Genomic DNA, 20,110 nt, shown 5'->3' with positions numbered 1-20,110 from the left:
ATGGGACTGTCCCTTTAAAAACAGAACATTTGGTCACCCTATACATGAATAAAGGCACTCAAAGGTATTTGCAGGATCAGGGCCTTAATAAATGTAACTGTTAAACTAATCGTAAATGCACAGAACTCAAGAAATTCAAAGTTATGGTTCCCTAAGCAGCCATAATCTAACCACCTTATGCATTCATAAAAGACTGCTTCATTTTAATTTATAATTTAAAAAGAAATATTTAGCATTTTTCTACTAAACAAATACCCATGTTTGTCCTGTGGATTTTGTGTGTCAGCTTTAGTGTAAAAATATTAACCATTCTGGACTAGTGCTAATCTTAGAAACACACATCCCTGAGTTTCGTCTTGCAGGTAAAAAGCATTTTAGTTCATATTTAATAATTAGGTACAGCTACTACCACTGAAAAAATCTGAATGTATTTACAGCCAAAGAGTGGCACCTGGGGAATGACACTTGATGCCATAAAAGCTTTATGAGGCACATTAAAGGGGGCACTATCAATTTAAATGTCATATTATAATTAGAGACAAGGTGAATGAGGTAATTTTTTTTTTTTTGGACTGACTTCTGTTGGTGAAAGACACAAGAGAAAGAGAAAGAGCTCTTCTTCAAGTCTGAGAAAGGTATTCAGAGTGTCTCAGAAAAATACAAGGGTGGAACAGATAGGGATATGAGTTAACACACATTGCAAGCAAACAGTCCAGGTCTGCAGTCATAGGAATAAGAAGGGTAGTGGGTTAGATTGTTTTAATGAGCCAAAAAGCCAGTATCTTTTTATAAAATCCATGACTTTTAGCCTCTAGCAGAGTTATGATTTAAGTTCTAAGGCTCATCTTTTGAAGGTGTTGTTTTGTTAAAAGAGTTTGCCCACTGGTTGTTTGTCTTTCATCATTTTATGACTATTATAAAGTTCCTTAACTTTTAACAATAAGCTAAACTTTTAAAAAATTAATTACCCCCCAATCTACTTTTCACTAATGCCTGATCCTGCAAAGATTTGCACATACCGTATGCCTACACTACAGGCTCTACCAGAATATGCTACAGCACAGAGGAAGACGTATGTATGTTTGCCTATATATAAATGCTAAAATGGAATAAAGTCATCTTTGAATTAGCTCCAGTTGTAGATTACGCTAATACAAATGAATAAACAAAGCGAATTAAACTAGTGCAGAATAACGCAGCCTGCTTCCAGAAGCAGCACAGCCACACGTGGAGTTAATCCGGAGTAACTCCGGGCCAATGCAGATACGCACACCTGCCCAGGAGGTCTGGTCAGTTTCACTGTAGGGGACGCGACAGCAACGCCCGGCTATCACAAGCGACTCGCTAGCAGCGTATCCCGGCCTCGCATATGCTGCCGGGAACCTTCCCCCGGACTTGCCTCTGGCGCAAGTGGAGAAGGCTGCGCGGCTGACACCTCCGCACCGGGATCACCGGCTACCTCCCCCCCCCACAAGGCGGGAATAGTGACCCTATCTGGCCTTGTGATTGGTTGAGCAGCCCGGGGGGCGGTCCCGCGATAAACGCTTGACCCCCCCCCATGTGACGGGCCACCGCGGCCTTACCCAGGCTCCCAACCGACCGCCGCCTTTCGCGGCCTCTTAGCGCCACCTGGCGGCTGCCTCCCACATCGCAGCAGCTCTCCCAGCCGGCGGCGAAATGGAGACGCCAGCGACTGGGAGCGAGGAGTCGGGCGCGGCGGAAGGGCCCGCGGAGGCAGCAATGGGGCAGGAAGATGGCGGCTGCGAGGGTCTGTGGGAGCTGCCCGTGGAGCGCTGCGTGAGGCGGGCGGAGTGCAGCCGCTGCCGGTGAGGAGCGGGGCGCGGGGTCAGCCCGAGGCGGGCAGCGGGGCTTGGCGGCTGCGCCCCCTGCCGTTGTGGAGGGGGAAGCGCGAGGACACAAGCCGCTGTCTGCGCCCAGCTCTGCTCGCATCGCGCACGGGCCGCAGCGTGGGGCTCCGCCGGGTCCGGCTTCGGCGCGGGGCGAGACGTGCCTTCGGGAGTCCTGAGGGGAGGGGAGCCGAGCCGAGCCGGGGGGGAGTTGCAGGTGCAAGCTACCAGCCACATGCTTGTGTTCGCTTAGGGCGCGGACTTCAGCTGCTGGGGAGGGGGCTTGCAGCTCTGCCAGTGCCTGACCTTGACCAAGTCACTTCCCCTCTCCCTGCCTCACTTTTCCCCTCTCTAAAAAAATGGGGCGGGGGGGGGGATGATGTGCTTATCTCCTTTGTACAACACATTGAGCTGTACAGGTTGTACAGCACAGGATTCACCTAAGCATTTCTACACGTTTCACTGGTGCAGTAGGGGAGGGGGCTGCATTTTTGTTATGTATGTTCCTTTAGCCAAGTGGTTCCCAAACTTTTGTACTGGTGACCCCTTTCACATAGCAAGCCTCTGAGTGTGACCCCTCCTTACGAATCAAATCATATGTTTAAAACCATTATAAATGTTAGAGGTAAAGTGAGGTGGAGGCTGTCAGCTTGTGACCACCCCACGTAATAACCTTGTGATGCCTTGAGGGGTCCTGACCCCCAGTTTGAGACTCCCTGCCTTATCCTTTCCACAGAGGGAGATGTGTGGATACAGATGGATGGGCAGGTATAAGGAAATAATGAGACAGTATTACAGGCCCAACTCTTATATGTGCATATATAGTTGAAATTACAGCAATAGCATTATAACCTCCACCTGCTACAGTCCTGCTGGTAACTATGAGCCAGAAAGCTCAGTACCAAATAGTACATAAGAACAGCCATACTGGGTCAGACCAAAGGCCTATCTAGCCCAATAACCTGTCTTCCTGCAGTGGCCAATGCCAGGATCCCCAGAGGGAATGACCAGAAGAGGTAATCATCAAGTGGCAACAAAGCTCAATATTCTAGCTCCACAACTTGGGTTTTAAGTTTATGTACATATTCCTAGGAAAAACAGTTGAGTTACCTTGAGTGGTCATTTCTGCCAGCCTGTGCTCTCCTGATTTTGATCAGTTTACCCAAGTAGTATCCAGCAGATCCTGAACAGCTGTGACTAGGACCTTAAAGCCCCAATCCTGGATGCACTTATGTGCATGCTTAATATTCAGTGTATGTTAATATGCAGGATTGCCCCAAAGCCGTTAAGATCTAAATTGGTGGATCATATAGTAAAGTCAGAAAATAACATGGTGTCAGTAGAAAAATAACAGGGAATGACATTTAAAAAAAAAAGACTTGGGAGAACTTAGTTTGTGTGTAGTCTGGATTAGTGCAGTGAACCTTGATTCTTCTATTTAGTAGTTCTTGCTGTTATCACTTTGTCTTGTTCTTGCATTATCTTGTTACCCCTGTCTCAGTGTCCTTTACATGTATTTCCCTTTAAAGAAACACTGATATTTTTAATTACTGTGTATACTACTCGTTCATAAGCTGTATATTTTTGGTAAAAAAGTGATGCATCGAAGAGTGGGGTCAGCTTATAAACAGGTCTGCACTAAAATTTGATTATTTTAAACTCTATGGAATCATTGAATTGAATATCTAATACATTGTCATTTTGTTTACTTGGAGCATCTGTAGGCATGGAACCACTTGGCTCCCTGTGGCCACGGTTCACCATTCCCGCAGCTCCCATTGGCTGGGAATGGTGAACTGCAACCACAGGGAGCTGAGGGGTTCCAGCTGAGGGGCCTGCAGATGCTCCAAGTAAACAAAATGTCCCAACCCGCCAGCTGCTTACTCTGACGTCCAGGAGTCAAAGTTTGCCAACCCCTGAAATATAGAATCATAGACTAAATGGGTTGGAAGGGACCTCAGGAGGTCATCTAGTCCAACCTCCTGCTCAAAGCAAGATCAATCCCAACTAAATCATCCCAGCCAGGGCTTTGTCAAGCCTGTCCTTACAAACCTCTAAGGAAGGAGATTCCAACACCTCAAGGGTCATACAGTTTTTGCTATTTTCACCTAATCATCTTGGGGGGGCTCGGCTTATAAATGAATGGGCTAATGAACGAGTATATATGGTAACTTGTTTTCTTAATGTGAACTGATTAAGGGTTGATTCCGGCCAATATTGCCAAACTTGCTTGAGCTCCCACCCAACACTTTTCCCTCTTTCTCTCTCTCTTTTCACACCTGCTTGCTGTCTCTTCAGTTCATATCACAGGGTATGTCTGATTAATACGCTACAGCAGCATGGCTGCACTATTGTGATGGGAGGGGTTCTCCTATTGGTATAGGCAGTCCACTTCCCCAAGAGGCAGGAGGTAGGTTGATGGAAGATTTCTTCTGTTTACCTTGGGCTGTCTACAAGGAGACTTAAGTTGGCTTAACAACTCTATTAATCACACGGTTAATAAAATATCAACTGCAATTTATTAAATATTTTTGGATTTTTTTCTACATTTTCAAATATATTGATTTCTGTTACAACACAGAATACTAAGTGTACCATGCTCACTTTATATTATTATTTTTATTACAAACATTTGCACTGTAAGAATGGATAAACAAAAGAAATAGTATTTTTCATTTCACCTCAGACAAGTTCTGCAGTACAATCTCTTTATCATGAAAGTGTAACTTACAAATACAGACTAACACGGCTACCCCTCTGATACTTACAAATGTAGATTTTTTTTTGTTTGTTTTTGAGTAACAAAAAAAAAAGGGAAAACTTCAGAGCCTACAAGTCCACTCAGTCCTACTTCTTGTTCAGCTAACTGCTAAGACAGACAAGTTTGTTTACCTTTATGGGAGATACTGGTGACTGCTTCTTATTTACAGTGTCACCTGAAAGTGAGAACAGGCATTCACATTGCACTTTAGTAGCTGGTGTTGCAAGGAATTTACATGCCAGATATGCTAAACATTTGTATGCCCTTTCATGCTTTGGCCACCATTCCAGAGGCCATACTTCCATGCTGATGATACTCTTTTAAAAAAAATGCCTTAATTAAATTTGCAACTGAACTCCTTGGGGGAGAATTATGTCTCTTGTTCCGTTTTACCTGCATTCTGCTATATATTTCATGTTATAGCAGTCTTGGATGGTGAATGAGCACATATTTGTTTTAAGAACACTTTCACAGCAGATTTTACAATTGTGAGATGAGCATGATTAAAAAATATAACTCTTGGTGGTGAAACGATAGTTAATATTTATTCAGTGGTTTGAGTTATAAGCACTCATCCTTATATCAGCAGTATTGGAAAATCTTTCTGTAGTCAGAAGTCAGTTTGTCTTGTGTTCTGTATGCCTTTGAACTATAGTGTACTCTTTACTCCTGGGAGAATTCTGCACCACTGCACATGTGCAGAATTCATGTCCTCTGCAGATTTCTTTGCTTCCCCGCAGAAAAATGACTCTCTGACAGGGAAGCTAAGGGAAGTCACAAGAGCAGTCATGCCACCCTCCCCAGCAGTAAGTTTTGGGTGCCTAGGGCAACTGGCCGAGAAGTAAATCAATGTGGGGCAAGGCGCAGGACTGGGGAAGACCCAGCTGGTGGCTCCTACCCTGCACTGGGCTCAGCTGCTAGGTCTGACTGGGCTGGGGAGGATGGGACTTCCTCTGCACAGCATCTGGGGCTGGGCCAGACTCACCCTCAGATTTCTCCCCAGGTTACAGGAAGCTCTGCAAACTCCCCACCCCTCGCTCCTCAGCTGCAGGTGAAGGGATCACTATACGGGGAACTTCTCCCCCATCCACCCAACCTCCATGCATCCAGAGGCCCTCATACCAGACCCTCCCACTTGGGCCCCCTCTGCAGAGCCTCATTACCATTGCACCCAGAACCACTCAACAAGCCCCTGTGCATGCACATCACCTCCCGCACCCCGATTGCCCCACACAGAAGCTTCTCAATGCACACCTGGATCCCCCTACACTAAGTCCCTTTTCACTTGGATCCTGCCAGGCTGAGCCTGCCTGCCCACACCTGGTGCACCTGGCATGTAGGGGCAGGGCCTTGGGGTGCTGTTTGTGGGAGACTTGATCCTTGTGCTGTGTCAGAGTTGGGTGCAGCCTCACTGCTGAGCCCGGTCTGGGGGGCGGGGGAGGGAGGAAAAGCTGCAGAGTGATCTCCTACCTCTGTGCAGGCAGTTGCCTGTGCTCCCCAATGCCATGCTGGAGCCTCCATATTTATATGACAAAATTTTCAGGATTTTAAAATATTGTGCACAGAATTTTTAATTTGTTGGTGCAGAATGCCCTCAGGAGTAACTCTTCAAAATCACTTCCAGTACCTCTTAGTTAATAGAATCTTTTGAATCACTTTAATCCATTGATTGGGGAGAAATCTTCAATTATTCCTGGTGGTGTTGTGAATAATGATATAATACTGCCATCTAATGCCTCATGGTGTATTTTTTGTACAAATACATTTGTTTAGATTAATAAAATGTGCTTATCAAACATAGGCCTTATTTACAAACCAGTTACACTAATTTAAAAGTAAACTATACATTGCCCAAACCTATTTAAGCATTTTTAGGCAAAGTGTTTTCACTAAACCATTCAGAAACAGATTTAGTTAAAACACTCCAATGTTTGTGTATAGACAAGGCCATAGCTAAGAACACCTGCAGAAATAAAATACACAATAATTGAAATCTAAGCGAAAAGCAGGAGTAATCAATGGAGCTACTTGGCTTTAGATTCAGGAAGACAACCTACAGTCAGTTTACATAGAGAATACCATCTTCACAAACAGGGCTAGATATGTACTTTCATTAAAAAATGAAAATATAAGATATATACGTGTAAACTGCATAGAATACTGGTATATTAATAATAGATATAGTCTATGTCAGTGGACATCAGAGATCTTTATGATCTTATTATGAGATGACGATTAAAGTCTGTTCTCGGTTAATGGATTATTGGTTTCTTGTATGTTGTTTTGATGCCAGTTCACAATCTGATTTTTACAATCCCCACTCAACCAAACACATGTTTTGGTCAGAGAAGCTATCTAAGCTTGTTATAGGCTCAAAATATAACTCAGTTGAAAACATGTATGCCTTGTTTTAAAACATGCCTGTGGGGTTCTGGCTGGGTAAACCATCAATTAAACTAGAATAGTGGATTAGCTGGGATCATGGATGCATGGTTAATACAATGTGAACTTGCCTGTCATGCCACCCCTCTGCCAGTTCTAGTCCAGTGAGCAGCCAGATGATCGTAATTGACATGAGTGCTGCTCTCTGAAGCCTGTCTCTTTTTAAAAATACAAGTTATCTATTTTGTATTAATATAAAGTGCTGTCAGTAAGTCTAGCAAGTGTCTCAAAAAATACTTAATAGAACTGTAAAAGCAGCAAAGAATCCTGTGGCACCTTATAGACTAACAGACGTTTTGGAGCATGAGCTTTCGTGGGTGAATACCCACTTTGTTAGATGCATATAGTGGAAGTGGATATGTAGTGGATATATATCTGCCCCTGGAAATTTCCACTACATGCATCTGACGAAGTGGGTATTCACCCACGAAAGCTCATGCTCCAAAACATCTGTTAGTCTATAAAGTGTCACAGGATTCTTTGCTGCTTATACGGATCCGGACTAACACGGCTACCCCTCTGATACTTAATAGAACTGACTGCTAACTCTAACAAAATGGAAAGTAACAGACAGCTATTGATTTCCCTCACCACCCCTACCATCCGGCCCCTTTGTTTCATCAACTTGAAAGAGTTTAACATTTAGATGTGATTTCCTCACATATATTTTGAAATTTTTGGTGATTGCTGAGTAGCAATTGCTTTGTCATTTTTAAAGATTTTTTTCCCCGAAGATTTAAACAACCCGCTTAGCAAAAGTTTTTGGTTTTCTGTGGTGTTTGTTTTTTGTTTTTTAAATTGTAATCAGGAAATGTAGATCCAATTTAATTTCTATGTCATCTTGATAGCTATAATAAAAGAAACAAACAATATTCCCCTTCGAATATTTATATTTAAGCACAATTTCAATTTGAGACCTCCTGAGGTCTCTTTCAACCCTAATCTTCTAAATGAGACCATGTAGATATTTTAACATTATAATCTTTGAGCAACGTTAGGGTTAGGAAATGATGCTCTTATGTACACTAGTGCATCACTGTTCCCTAAATGTAGTATGCTGCTTTAAAAAAGGCTGTTGGTCATATAAAAGAGGATGACATAAAGCAATATCTAGCAATTTGTTGTTACAGATCTTGGTTAAAAGTCTCTATAAATGCTATGTGCACAATTCTTCCATAAACTTCAAAGGGAATTGTGCATGAGAAGTATTTGCAGGAACAGGCCCTGTGATTTTAACCAAGAAAAACTTAAATTGTCTGGAATATCATGTATAATAGATCTGTGTTGATGTGTTAATTGTGTGCTTGTGAATTGAGGTCTAGCAATCTGTGAAAGCAGTCCTAGGTATCTTTTTATGTTTGTGAGATTAGGAGTAATAATTCTTGCTGTTGTGAAAGACATTTTTAAGACAGCCATTGCTACTTTTTATAATTGTCATACTGTGTGTTGTGATTAGGGCTGCCAAGCGGTTAAGTTGTGATAATACCATTTATTTAAATATTTTTGGATGTTTTCTACATTTTCAAATATATCGATTTCAGTTACAACACAGCTTACAAAGTGTACAGTGGTCACTTTATATTTATTTTTTATTACAAATATTTGCACTGTAAAAAAACAAATGAAATAGTACTTTTCAAGTCACCTAATATAAGTACTATAGTACAATCTTTTTATCATGAAAGTTTAACTAACAAATGTAGAATTATGTACACAGAAACCTGCATTCAAAAATAAAACAGCATTATCTACCTTTTGCACACTGCGGAATTTCTCTTTCATACACTTTTCGCAGCAATTTGCCCATGACATCTGCTCTGTTAGGTGGACTGTATCCTGGTCTCAATGACTGAACCCTGTTAATGAAGTGTGCGTTCTCAATCATATGGAAAGAAGAGTTTGTTGCATAAACAAACCGGGCAATTTTTTAATCAATTACTTCTTTTTGTAATCTGCTGGTTCTTATCACAAATTTATCTGTGGTTGTTTCTGGATGATGGAGATTCTTTTTTTTTTTTTTTCTTTTTGCTGCAGGTGATATACTGTGGCTATGTGACATACATGATGTGACTGAAACACTATCATTGGTAGTGATGATGGTGATTTTGAAGGTGTATAGTCTTCAGAATCCCATATGTTAAGTCAATGCAGTTATTTAATTATTATACCATACTGCTCATTTAGTATTACTCATTGCATTCACTGATACTCAGTACTACTTTAAAGGTGAAATTGTAAAAGGAAGATCTGCCTATTTCAGCTACTTATTTTTTATCACAACTGCATCTAAAATGATAGTACCATAGAGTAACAACTATATTTCTTGCTCAAACATGAGAATTCAAGACTAGTCCAGAAGGAAGACTGGCAATCCTTAAGAAAGAAGTATGAAATAAAAAGGTTTACCAATCTGAAGATCCTGCATGTTCAGACATGTTCCTTTTATCATCTTCAAGCAGCTTCTTCCTGAGAAGGAACACTTCTCATGATGTTTCATCTGGACAACCAGGCCTTGCATTTCTTTGTTGCACTGTTCGCATTTTGCACGCATGTCTATCTTACCCACAGATAGAGGACCTTCATTAAAATATTCCCAAGCTGGGTCTCTTTCATGGCTTGCTGCCATTATAGGTTTTCCCTTCTAGTGAGAGAATGGTATAGTAGATCTCAAATCAATGAAGGCTACACCCAGAAAGACCTCAAGACTTCTGGAATATGCTGCTCAAACAGTTTCACTTTTGTTTCTACTGCCTGTCCCTCCCTTCTCACATTTATCTCTAGACTTCTTCTCCTTGTCCAGATCTATTCCGCCCCCAACAATCTTCTATTCATTGAGCTTTTTGAAACTTTTCACTTTGAGAGAGGTAGGGGATTGTCTTGGTGTACACAAATTTGCAGAGGGACAATAGGGTTGAGGTCTGTTATTCTTCACCTCTATATTTTATTGTATTTATGTATTTACGTAGATGTTTGCTGTTAACAAGCATATTATCTCTGGAGACACAAATCCACAATTTGAGAACTGCAAAATTAAGCATCTCTGATGGTATCTTCTAGACTGAGCACTGAGTCCCATTGGATAGATAGAAAGATTGACCTAAATAATCTATGCAGAAGCCCCTGGAGCCTCAAAAGATTGGGTCCCTAATCCATGAACTATTGGAACTCATTTACAAAACTTTTCTTAAACATTACATGAATATATTGTCTCATAGTATAGAATTAGAATTTATAGTCCCTATTCCATGATGAGATATATTTGAGCTATAATCCATCTTAAATCCATCTTAATTTTAATTATCTTTAGATAGGTTTTTTCCTCAAAAAGCATGTTATCAAAAAATCTGATTTTTTTTATTTTTTAAAAATCATTGATTTTTATCCACTCTGTTTTTGAGTGCAGTTATTTAATTAAAAAACTACATTTGTAAATTGCACTTTCATGATAGAGATTGCACTACAGTACTTGTATGAAATGAACTGAAAAATACTGTTTATCATTTTTACAGTGAAAATATTTGTAATATAAAGTGAGCACTGTACACTTTGTATCTTTGTAATTGAAATCAATATGTTTGAAAATGTAGAAAAACATGCTGCAAAATAGTTAAACAATAGAATACCAATTGAAATTTATTAGCAGTGTAATTAATTGCTATTTTTTAATTTGCAATTTAAGTTTATTGCGTGAGTTTATGGTTAATCGAGAGTCGTAGTTGTGATAAAACGTTTTATACTTTAAAGGATGGTGGGTGTAAGAAAAACTAAATCTGAAATGATCAATCTATGGTATGATCGTAACTATACAACAGTGTTTTGGCGTACTATACTTTATCCACGTGCTTGATGAAGATAACTGACCTATTGGTGAAGAAAGATAATACACAACACCCCTGCATGCTGTATAGTTTGTGAAGAATGTAGTGTGCTCAAATAGTATCGATAATGAATATGACATCTTCTGCAAGTTTTTTGATGAAAAACTAAGTGTGGAAAGGCATCAGACTTTTCCTGAGCACAAAGATGTCTGCAGTTTCTTGATGGCACGTTACTGAACTTTATGAACTCGATTCAAATAAATACTTAACTTAAACATGAATTTTAACAAATTTGCTTTAATTATTTAGAAAAAAATCTTAAGTATCCAAATTGCTTCAGAACCACTGATTTTTTTTTCTTCTTCTTAATATGTGAGATGTAGGTACTCGTCCTACTTCTGAATTCACAACAATTCTGCCATCACTGAAAGTAATACTTCTATATCAGTGACTCCAGTTTTTAAGTTTTGTGTGTGTGCACACGCAGCTATTGATACAGAGACTCCTCTGTGGTTCATAATTTTAAACAAATGACTTACTAGCCTGTTGAGCAGGTGTGGGCAAACTTTTTGGCTCGAGGGCCACATCTGGGTATGGAAATTGTATGGTGGGCCATGAATGCTTACAAAATTGGGTTGGAGAGGGCACTGGCTGGGTATGTAGGCTCTGGGGTTGGGCCAGAAATGGGGAATGGAGTGGGCTCTGGGCTGGGGAAAGAGGTTGGGGCACAGGAGGGGGTCAGGAGTGCAGGCTCCGGGAGGTGCTTACCTCAAGCAGCTCTTGGAAGCAGCGGCATATCTCCCTTCCCCATCCAGCGCCTGTGTGGAGGTATGGCTAGGTGGCTCCATGTGCCGCCCTGTCCACAGACACCGCCCCTGCAGTTCCCATTAACCGCAGTTCCTAGCCAATGGGAGATGCAGGGGTGGCACTTGGGGTGGGGGCAGCATGTGGAGCGCCCTTGCTACCTCTAAGCATAGGAGCTGGAGGTGGGACATGCTGCTGCTTCCAGGAGCCTTGGCATGCACTTGTGAAGCAGTCTCCGACCCTGTTTCCCAGCTGGAGCATGGGAGCAGGGAAAGCCCCAGACCCCGCTCTCCAGTGGGAGCTCAAGAGCCAGATTAAACAGGCTGGAGGGCAGGATGTGACCCACAAGCTGTAGTTTGTCAAGGTTTCTTTCCCCAGTTTGAACTTTAGAATACAAAAAGTGGGGACCTGCATGAACACTTCTAAGCTTAATTACTAGCTTAGATCTGGTACGCTGCCACCAGCCAGAATTTAGTGTCTGGCACACTTCCTGTTCCCCCAAAACCTTCCCTGGGGAACACAGATCCAAACCCCTTGGATCTTAAAACAAGGAGGATTTAACCATCCCTCCTCCTTTCCCCCCACCAATCCCTGGTGAGTTCAGACCCAATCCCTTGGATCTTAAAACAAGGAAAAATCAATCAGGTTCTTAATAAGAAAGCTTTTAATTAAAGAAAGAAAAGGTAGAAATTATCTCTGTAAAATCAGGATGGAAAATGCTTTACAGGGTACTTAGATTTATATAGCCCAGAGGAAATCCCCTCTAGCCTCAGGTTCAAAGTTACAGCAAACAGAGGTAAAAATCCTTCCAGCAAAAGGACACATTTACAAGTTGAGAAAACAAACATAAGACTAATCCGCCTTGCCTGGCTACTACTTACAATTTTGAAACATGAAAGACTGATTCAGAAAGATTTGGAGAACCTGGAATGATGTCCCGTCCCTCTCAGTCCCGAGAGCGAACAACAAACATAAAAAAAGCACAAACAAAGACTTCCCTCCACCAAGATTTGAAAGTATCTTGTCCCCCTATTGGTCCTCTGGTCAGGTGTCAGCCAGGTTTACTGAGCTTCTTAACCCTTTACAGGTAAAAGAGACATTAACCCTTAACCATCTGTTTATGACATGAGCAGTCTCCGACCCTGTTCCCCAGCTGGAGCATGGGAGCAAGGAAAGCCCAGACCCCACTCTCCAGTGGGAGCTCAAGGGCCAGATTAAACAGGCTGGAGGGCAGGATGTGACCCATGGGCTGTAGTTTGCCCACCTCTGCTGTAGAGTATAATATTTTAAATAACATCTTGCACACTTCTTTAGCATTATGTTCTCATTCAAAATATTAAAAAAGAAATAGAAACAGGATGACTAGGTGAGCTACTCTAGCCCTGAAGAAAAAGTTTTTGTTGTCTTTGATTTTTGATGGTGCAGCAAAAAGAAAAACCTTTTAAAAACAAATTATTTATAAATTTTGAATTATTTTTCATGTGACAGCAATATTTTTTGTTAAAGTGCCCTCATGATTTCAGGCAGATGTTAAAAGTAAGTTTTCATATACACACTAGAGCTGCCAAATGTCAAACATTATATGTGTCTGGTCATATATGTCAATTTTGATAGTTGCAAAAAGTTCAAAAGCCTTTAAAAAGGCAGAGTGGATTTTCAGCAGCACCAGGAAACATTAATCAAGGAAGAGGCTGAGCAGGTGTAACATAAATAGATTTGTTCATTAGAATTTTAACAAGTTCTGGAGCAGCAAACAAAAAACCTTATAATCGGATTGTTGCAGTAATTCCTTCCCCATTTCAGGGAGGTGCGGATCTGGATTGGCCTATTAGGAGCACTGGGAATCACTATTCCATGATGCTTCCTAGAGCTCCCTGTCAGTCATGATGAGGGGCAAGTGTATCAGTTTCTCTGGATAGTTAGCTCTGATGGCTAGTACAGAGGTGAGAATAGGGCTATGATCCTGCCTCCGTCTGTGGTGGCCTGTATTCCAGGTGGTGATTAAAAGGAGGAACACTCTTTCTTCCCTTGTTATGCACCCTGTCACTTAACATCTGAATCTTGGAAAGAGACTATTTTCTTTTCCTTTTTGAAGCTAGAGAAATCTTTTTTGTAAAATGGCCTTGATAACTTTACATCCATGTGAGAGAGCTTTGATGGGTTTCCCTTGGTATCTCAGTATCAGCTAGGGTTCTGTAAAGTTAGTCATTTGTACCCTCAATTTGATCACATAACCATATCACTGCTGCCTTCCCTTGCCAACATAGTCAATGAGAAATAGAACTCGGCAATTGGGTTAGGTTTTTGCCTTATCATTTGTGTTTGTGCATGTCAGGCCTCTTAAAGCCTAGCAAAATTTTCAGATTGCTTTAAAGCTAGAGTCTGTGGCCAGTAGAGGGTTTTAGACCAAAAAAAAAAAAAAAAAGCTTGTGTGCTTTTATTACAGAATTATACAATTCCTTCTCGTAATAGGAACATCTGCACAATAATTATAGCAGGAATGCAATAGAAATACTTAGTTGCAATTGGTGGGATTTGGAGGAGTCCATATGTTTAAAATGTGAGCTGGAAATTTATTTAGTATTTTCTGAACTTTTAATATTGATACTAAAACACTTGCATCTTGTGAAGTAAAGGCATTGTTATATTATGCAACAGTTACAGTAGAAAATAAATTCAACTAAATTCTAATAAACCTCTTTTGTGAGATAAATAAACATCAACATCTAATTATTGATGAGAGGGTCTTTAATACTGTCATTCCTGGGCCTCAGTTCAAAAGCAGTAGGAAAGAGTTAAGCATAATAAAGAGGAATTCAGCTTGGCAAAATTGTAGACTAATAATGAGACATTGGCGCACCTGAGGTCTGCAGATGGAGCACAAACTAATTATGTGATAAGTTAGTCTGGTGACAATAATAAAATGGGGGGGGGGAAAACTCAGCTGCTTTTAGAAGTACTTAACCTTGGCATTATTGAGCCAGTTTTCCAGTTCCCTTTAGATATCACTGGGCCGTGTCCATCTTGTACTTGTTACAGTAGTTCTCCAGTGGATGTAGCCCAAGAATGTGTCAATACTGTGCCAACCAGAGAGTAATCTGCACATAAGCAGCTGACAGAGTAGATATATTTTAGAAGTACATTTGAGTTTTTGGCTGACTTTCCTAATATAATGATGGGAAGGACTTTACAGCATGCAGAGAATTAAGATCTTAATGCTTTGATCCTGTGGTTGTATGTGCATGTGGATTTTTTCACGCACTTGGCTCCAATTACAGGAGTAAGGCCCTGGTGAATATGTGGGAGATGCACCTTAGAAGCACCACAATTAAATTTGAGTTGCTTTTTCCACATAAAAGCAGCATAAGAACAACATGCAACCTGAACCTGATCATTACCCAAAATCTACCTTGCCAATAAAAAGGCAAACTTCAGTTTTCCAGGTAAACTTCACTGTCACCGTCATGCTAGCTTAAAAAAAAAAATACACATTTGAAACAGTCCTTTTTGGAAATCCTCCAAATGGGAGAGACTTTTTTTTTGGGTTTTTTTGGACCCTTATAGTAGAAGGTGTAACACTGGCAATTGTATGGGTGGATGCCTGGGGTACGCTAATCAGCTAGGTTGCCTCTGACATGTAGATCATCATTTTGAATCAAGTCCTGCTCAACAGGGATTAATAGTTGTTCCCATCTAATGAATGTTTGGTAGCCCCATACGAAACAAGTTCAATGACCACATTAAATGCACCACTGTGTTTTGCTGTAGATTGTAAACTCTTCCAGACAGGGACTAGCACAGTGATGTCGTGGTTTTCACTGAGTCTTGTAGTGAGAGCTTCTGCCACGGGGGCTGAGATTGCCTTACTTAGTATAAATTTACAAACGTTTGAAGCATTGTTTCTGTCACATATGCATTGGGGGTAGGGAGAGGGAAAAATTGGAAAACAGACCTAAACATAATTTAAGCTTTAAAAAAAAAACCAAACCCTCATGACTTTTTGAGTCTGTCTCATTAGTTTTGAGCTTCCAGGAATGACAGAATATTGTATATGCAAGGTACACAGTTCATATAGGCAGTGTGGGATTTTAATTTGATAAACCAGAGAATGCCCAAAACTAGTTTGGACCAGTGGTGTCTCAGCTCATCTAGTAGTGACTCATAACTGTGACTTTAAAAGTGTTAGATGATCCTAAAGTTTGTTTTCAGGTAAATCAAGATCATTATAGCACCAAGAGAAAATTATTAAATTTGTTCTGCAAGATTTGTCAGTTTTAAAAAGGAAAAAGAGTTTATTCTTTGAAAGCCAATTTGCCGTAGAGAATTAATGTAGTGGCAAATCATATGTTAGGTAGTGGGAGTAGACTTCTGCATGGCATGAGGTAAATGTTATTTTCTGTTTCCTAATTAAGTCCCTAATGAATAGGGCCAGTTTACAAATTCTTGTCAGTGCTTTGCAATATTTTGCTAAGAAACTTTTTGGAGGAAAATAGGGATGATTACAGAGTAAGACCTCTGTGTAATCTTGGTCTTTCCTACTATACCACAGGGCATGCTTACATACATCCTATGGTTAGGAAAATATCATATAGGAATTTGTAAATTTTGTGGAAAGCCCCTTTATTCTTTTTATTGATATTTCTATTCAATAATCCATGTTTTAAAACCTTAAAATATCCATTTTCTCTTGCAATAGTATCTAAATCTTAATTTTCCCAAGTATGTTTTTTTTCAAAGTCCTTCCACTGCCAGATGTTAAGAATCATTAAAATATTCCTCTTATCTATATATTTCCTATATATATAAACTCCTGTAATCCCTGTCTGTAAATTATTGTGAAGCTCTTTATATCCAGGAGCAAAACTGCTTATCTGCCTATTTAGATCATAGAACTGGACGGGACCCTGAAAGGTCATTGAGTCCAGCCCCTGCCTTCACTAGCAAGACCAAGTACTGATTTTTGCCCTAGATCTCTAAGTGGCCGCCTCAAGAATTGAATTCACAACCCTGGGTTTAGCAGGCCAGTGCTCAAACCACTGAGCTATCCCTCCCCTCTTCAGCTTTGGTTCTGCTCACCAATTTTAATTCTCATCAGAGGAGTGCACTCAGTCTCTTTCTTCTGTTGACAGTGACTGGTTTCTACAGAATATTGGGGGGTATTCACCCTTTTTTACCCCTGTGTCAGAAGGTAACACTTCCCAAATGGTTCTCATTTCTGATCCCTTCCAACATCAGCACTTATTAATGGATGAGCACCACATGTGTTACACATGCTGCTTTCGCTCTTATTTCTGGCCAATTGTCCTTCAACTGCTATGGAACCACTGGCATTCTATTTGCTTTGTAGACTTTTTTCTATGCTACTTTTTCCCTAAAATTCCCTATTGATTCTACTACCAGGGTAGCTCTTCTGGGGCCATGTCTACATTAGCAAGATTTGCCAACTGAACTTTTGTCTACTTACAGCTGCCAGTGTTGCTAGAGAGAGTGCACACTTGGCTGCTCTTGTCATGCTGCATGTCCTCATAGTGAGATGCTGTGTTGGCGAAAGATGTGATGCAACATGTGTAGGCATTCCAGTATCCCTGAGCCACTATTCTGCCTTGTGGGAGACTTTTGTAGTGCATTGTGGGAACTAGACTGTACCCAGCAAATTATGGGAGCTCAGGATCTAGTTCCCACAAATTCACTTTCCTCCATTCCATAACTTTTGTGCCGTTTTTTAAAATGCCTGTAGCCACTCATGCTGCCTTTTTGTTCTATCCATTGGACTAAGAAATCTAGCACAGCTAAGTGCAGCGCTAGTGGCTGTTTTAGAGACAAGGTGCACAATTTTTTTGTATTTGCAGAACTTCAGTGACTACCACTTCAAGGATTATGGTGGTGCTGTAACGAAGCAGCTGAGACAACTAAGGAGGAGAAAGAATGGATGATGCAGATAGTGAATAAATATTACAGAGTGTTACAGGCATATATTGACCAGCTCCACAGGGTGGAATGGTGTTTTTCAGCCTGTGGCATGATGGGCTTGCAGCTGGGACGATCAGCAGTGGCTTCAGAACTTTTGCATGCAGAATGCCAAGTTCCTGGATCTTTTCCCTTCAGTACAGTGATACCAGAATGAGAGCTGCTGGACAATAGAAAAACAGGTGGCAATCACAACCTGAAAGCTTGCAACTGGAGACTGCTAGTGGTTGGTGGGCAGTCAATTCAGAGTTGGAAAAATCACGTATGGAGAGTGGCTGTCATCCAGGAGTGCAAGGCCATTAAGTGTGTCCTGCTTCAAATGATTGTGACTTTGGATAACGTTCAGCAAATAACAGAAGGCTTGAAAAAAAGTGAGCTTTTCAAACTGTGATGGGTCAATAGGTTGCATAAGCAGATCCTTCTCCCACGCTCACCTTGTGTCTGAGTACCTAAACAGGAAGGGTACTTTTCCATGGTTATGCAAACACTGGGAGATCACCAGACTTTTTCACTAACTGTGCTGTTCAGGGAAGATGCATGATGTGTGCAACTTTAGGAATACAGGACTTCCGAAAGACATTCTTCCTGGACTGGCACGCTCACATTAGTGCGGTTGAAATCCCAGTAGTGATTTGGGGGAATGTGGGTGCTTGCTTGCTTGGATCATGAAACTGTACATGACACCTGAACAGCACCATGGAAAGATTTAACTACCATCCAAACTGGTACAGGATGACTGTTGAATGTGTTTTTGGTAGGTTGAAAGAACTCTAGCAATGCCTCATGACTACACTGGATATCTGTGAGGCAAATGTTCCTTGTATTGCTGCTTCTTATGTATCAAGTAATATTTGTGAAGCTAAAGTGGAAGCATTACTAGTAGGGTGGAGTGATAAAATGGACAAACTGCTGATTTTGAGCAGCCAGACACCAAGGACATTACGAGAGCCCATCAAGGAGCCCTGTGGCTGAATCAGGTCTTAAAAAATCACTGACAGTGTGCTATAGTATTGCAGTGTGCTGCTTTTGTGTACTGTTCTCAGTACTTGGCTTGAACATGGATTTATAAACTCCTGATATAAATTTGGTGGGAGGGATTTTACTTTGGTCTCTGATATTTGTTTGGTGACACACAATAAATATACTACAATTTTCAAAAAAACAAATTTATGGAGTGCAAAGAAACAATGACCATTCTTAACAGTCAACTTTGAGGGTATCAACATTGACAAAATCTGAAAATAAAACCTTTATAAGGTAATAAACGAAGTGCAAGGTGCTTGCTGACTAATCCTATAATAATCGCAGGTCATTGAACATATAGTCGTAGTTCTCCTTGTTTTCCAAGGATAAGACCGCAAGCTATGCTGGCGCTTTGTTTGGTGTGTGTGCGCTGCCCAGGACTAACTGTGACTGAAAGCCATGGTGTCCTTCCCATCCCCTTTAAAGTTCAGACTGTTTTGAAAATAGTTAATCTCCTCCATCCCCCCACCCCCACCCCCTGGTAGCCCACTTTGGCATGAAAACAGGCAAGGCTTAGTGCAAATATGGGTAAATTAGTGTCAGGTTGTTTGTCGTCTTTAGCTTGTGATAATAGTATCTGTAATAGTTAATTTCGCAGATGCCTTTGTTTCTTTAGCCCAGGGGTAGGCAACCTATGGCACCCGTGCCAAAGGCGGCACGCAAGCTGATTTTCAGTGGCACTCACACTGCCTGGGTCCTGGCCACCAGTCCAGGGGGCTCTGCATTTTAATTTAATTTTAAATGAAGCTTCTTAATAAGGTTTTTAAAATGTTTTACTTTATATACAACAATAGTTTAGTTATATATTATAGAGTTTTATAGAAAGAGACTTTTTCTAAAAACATTCAAATGTCTTACTGGCACGCAAAACCTTAAATCAGAGTGAATAAATGAAGACTTGGCACACCATTTGTGAAAGGTTGCTGACACCTGCTTTAGCCTATATTAACACTAACGAAGTATGTTAGTAGCTTGGAATATTAGTTTAGATTAACTGGAAATCCCAGGAGCCATTATTTTTGCTGAGCTAAGTTTCTAAGGAATTCATTTATTTCTGTTACAGCATGATTAGATTTATGAGTTGTGACTTTTTTAGGCCACTCATTCTGTGCCTCATCAATTTGGCTAGTAACTGTTTTGATCCGCTGGCATAAAAAATGTTATCAGGCCATTGGATAGCCACATCCCTTGGCTGTGAATAACTACTGGCGAGTAACATCACAGCAGCAGGCAAGGACTGCAGCAGTGACTTATCTTGTTAATTAAAGTAATGTCAATACCCTTTGATCAGCTTCTTCTGTAATTACATTAAATGCAACCTTGCCTTGGGGAGTGTAGGTTATTGAGAGACAGACAGAAAGGATATTTCAATGGAGATTAAATGTGAAAAGCATGTTCATAAGAAATGGTTCAAAGAAAGGAAAATGGTTCATATAAAAGAACCATTA

At 40.8% G+C, this 20,110-nt stretch overlaps 1 protein-coding gene across 1 annotated transcript in view; it reads left to right on the top strand.

The window, feature by feature from the left end:
• The first annotated feature begins 1,591 nt into the window (after positions 1-1,591).
• The window catches only part of DTWD2 (DTW domain containing 2), a 179,981-nt gene continuing 161,462 nt past the window's right edge, over positions 1,592-20,110 (top strand). Inside the window, exon 1 of the mRNA XM_050945956.1 lies at positions 1,592-1,826. Coding sequence (XP_050801913.1) covers positions 1,678-1,826 — 149 coding nt within the window. The 5' untranslated portion in view covers positions 1,592-1,677. The remainder of the gene's footprint in view (positions 1,827-20,110) is intronic.

Source organism: Gopherus flavomarginatus, chromosome 3 (assembly GCF_025201925.1).
Source record: "Gopherus flavomarginatus isolate rGopFla2 chromosome 3, rGopFla2.mat.asm, whole genome shotgun sequence".
In the NCBI taxonomy this organism is placed as follows: Eukaryota; Metazoa; Chordata; order Testudines; family Testudinidae; genus Gopherus; species Gopherus flavomarginatus.
This window is presented reverse-complemented; position numbering and strand designations above follow the sequence as displayed.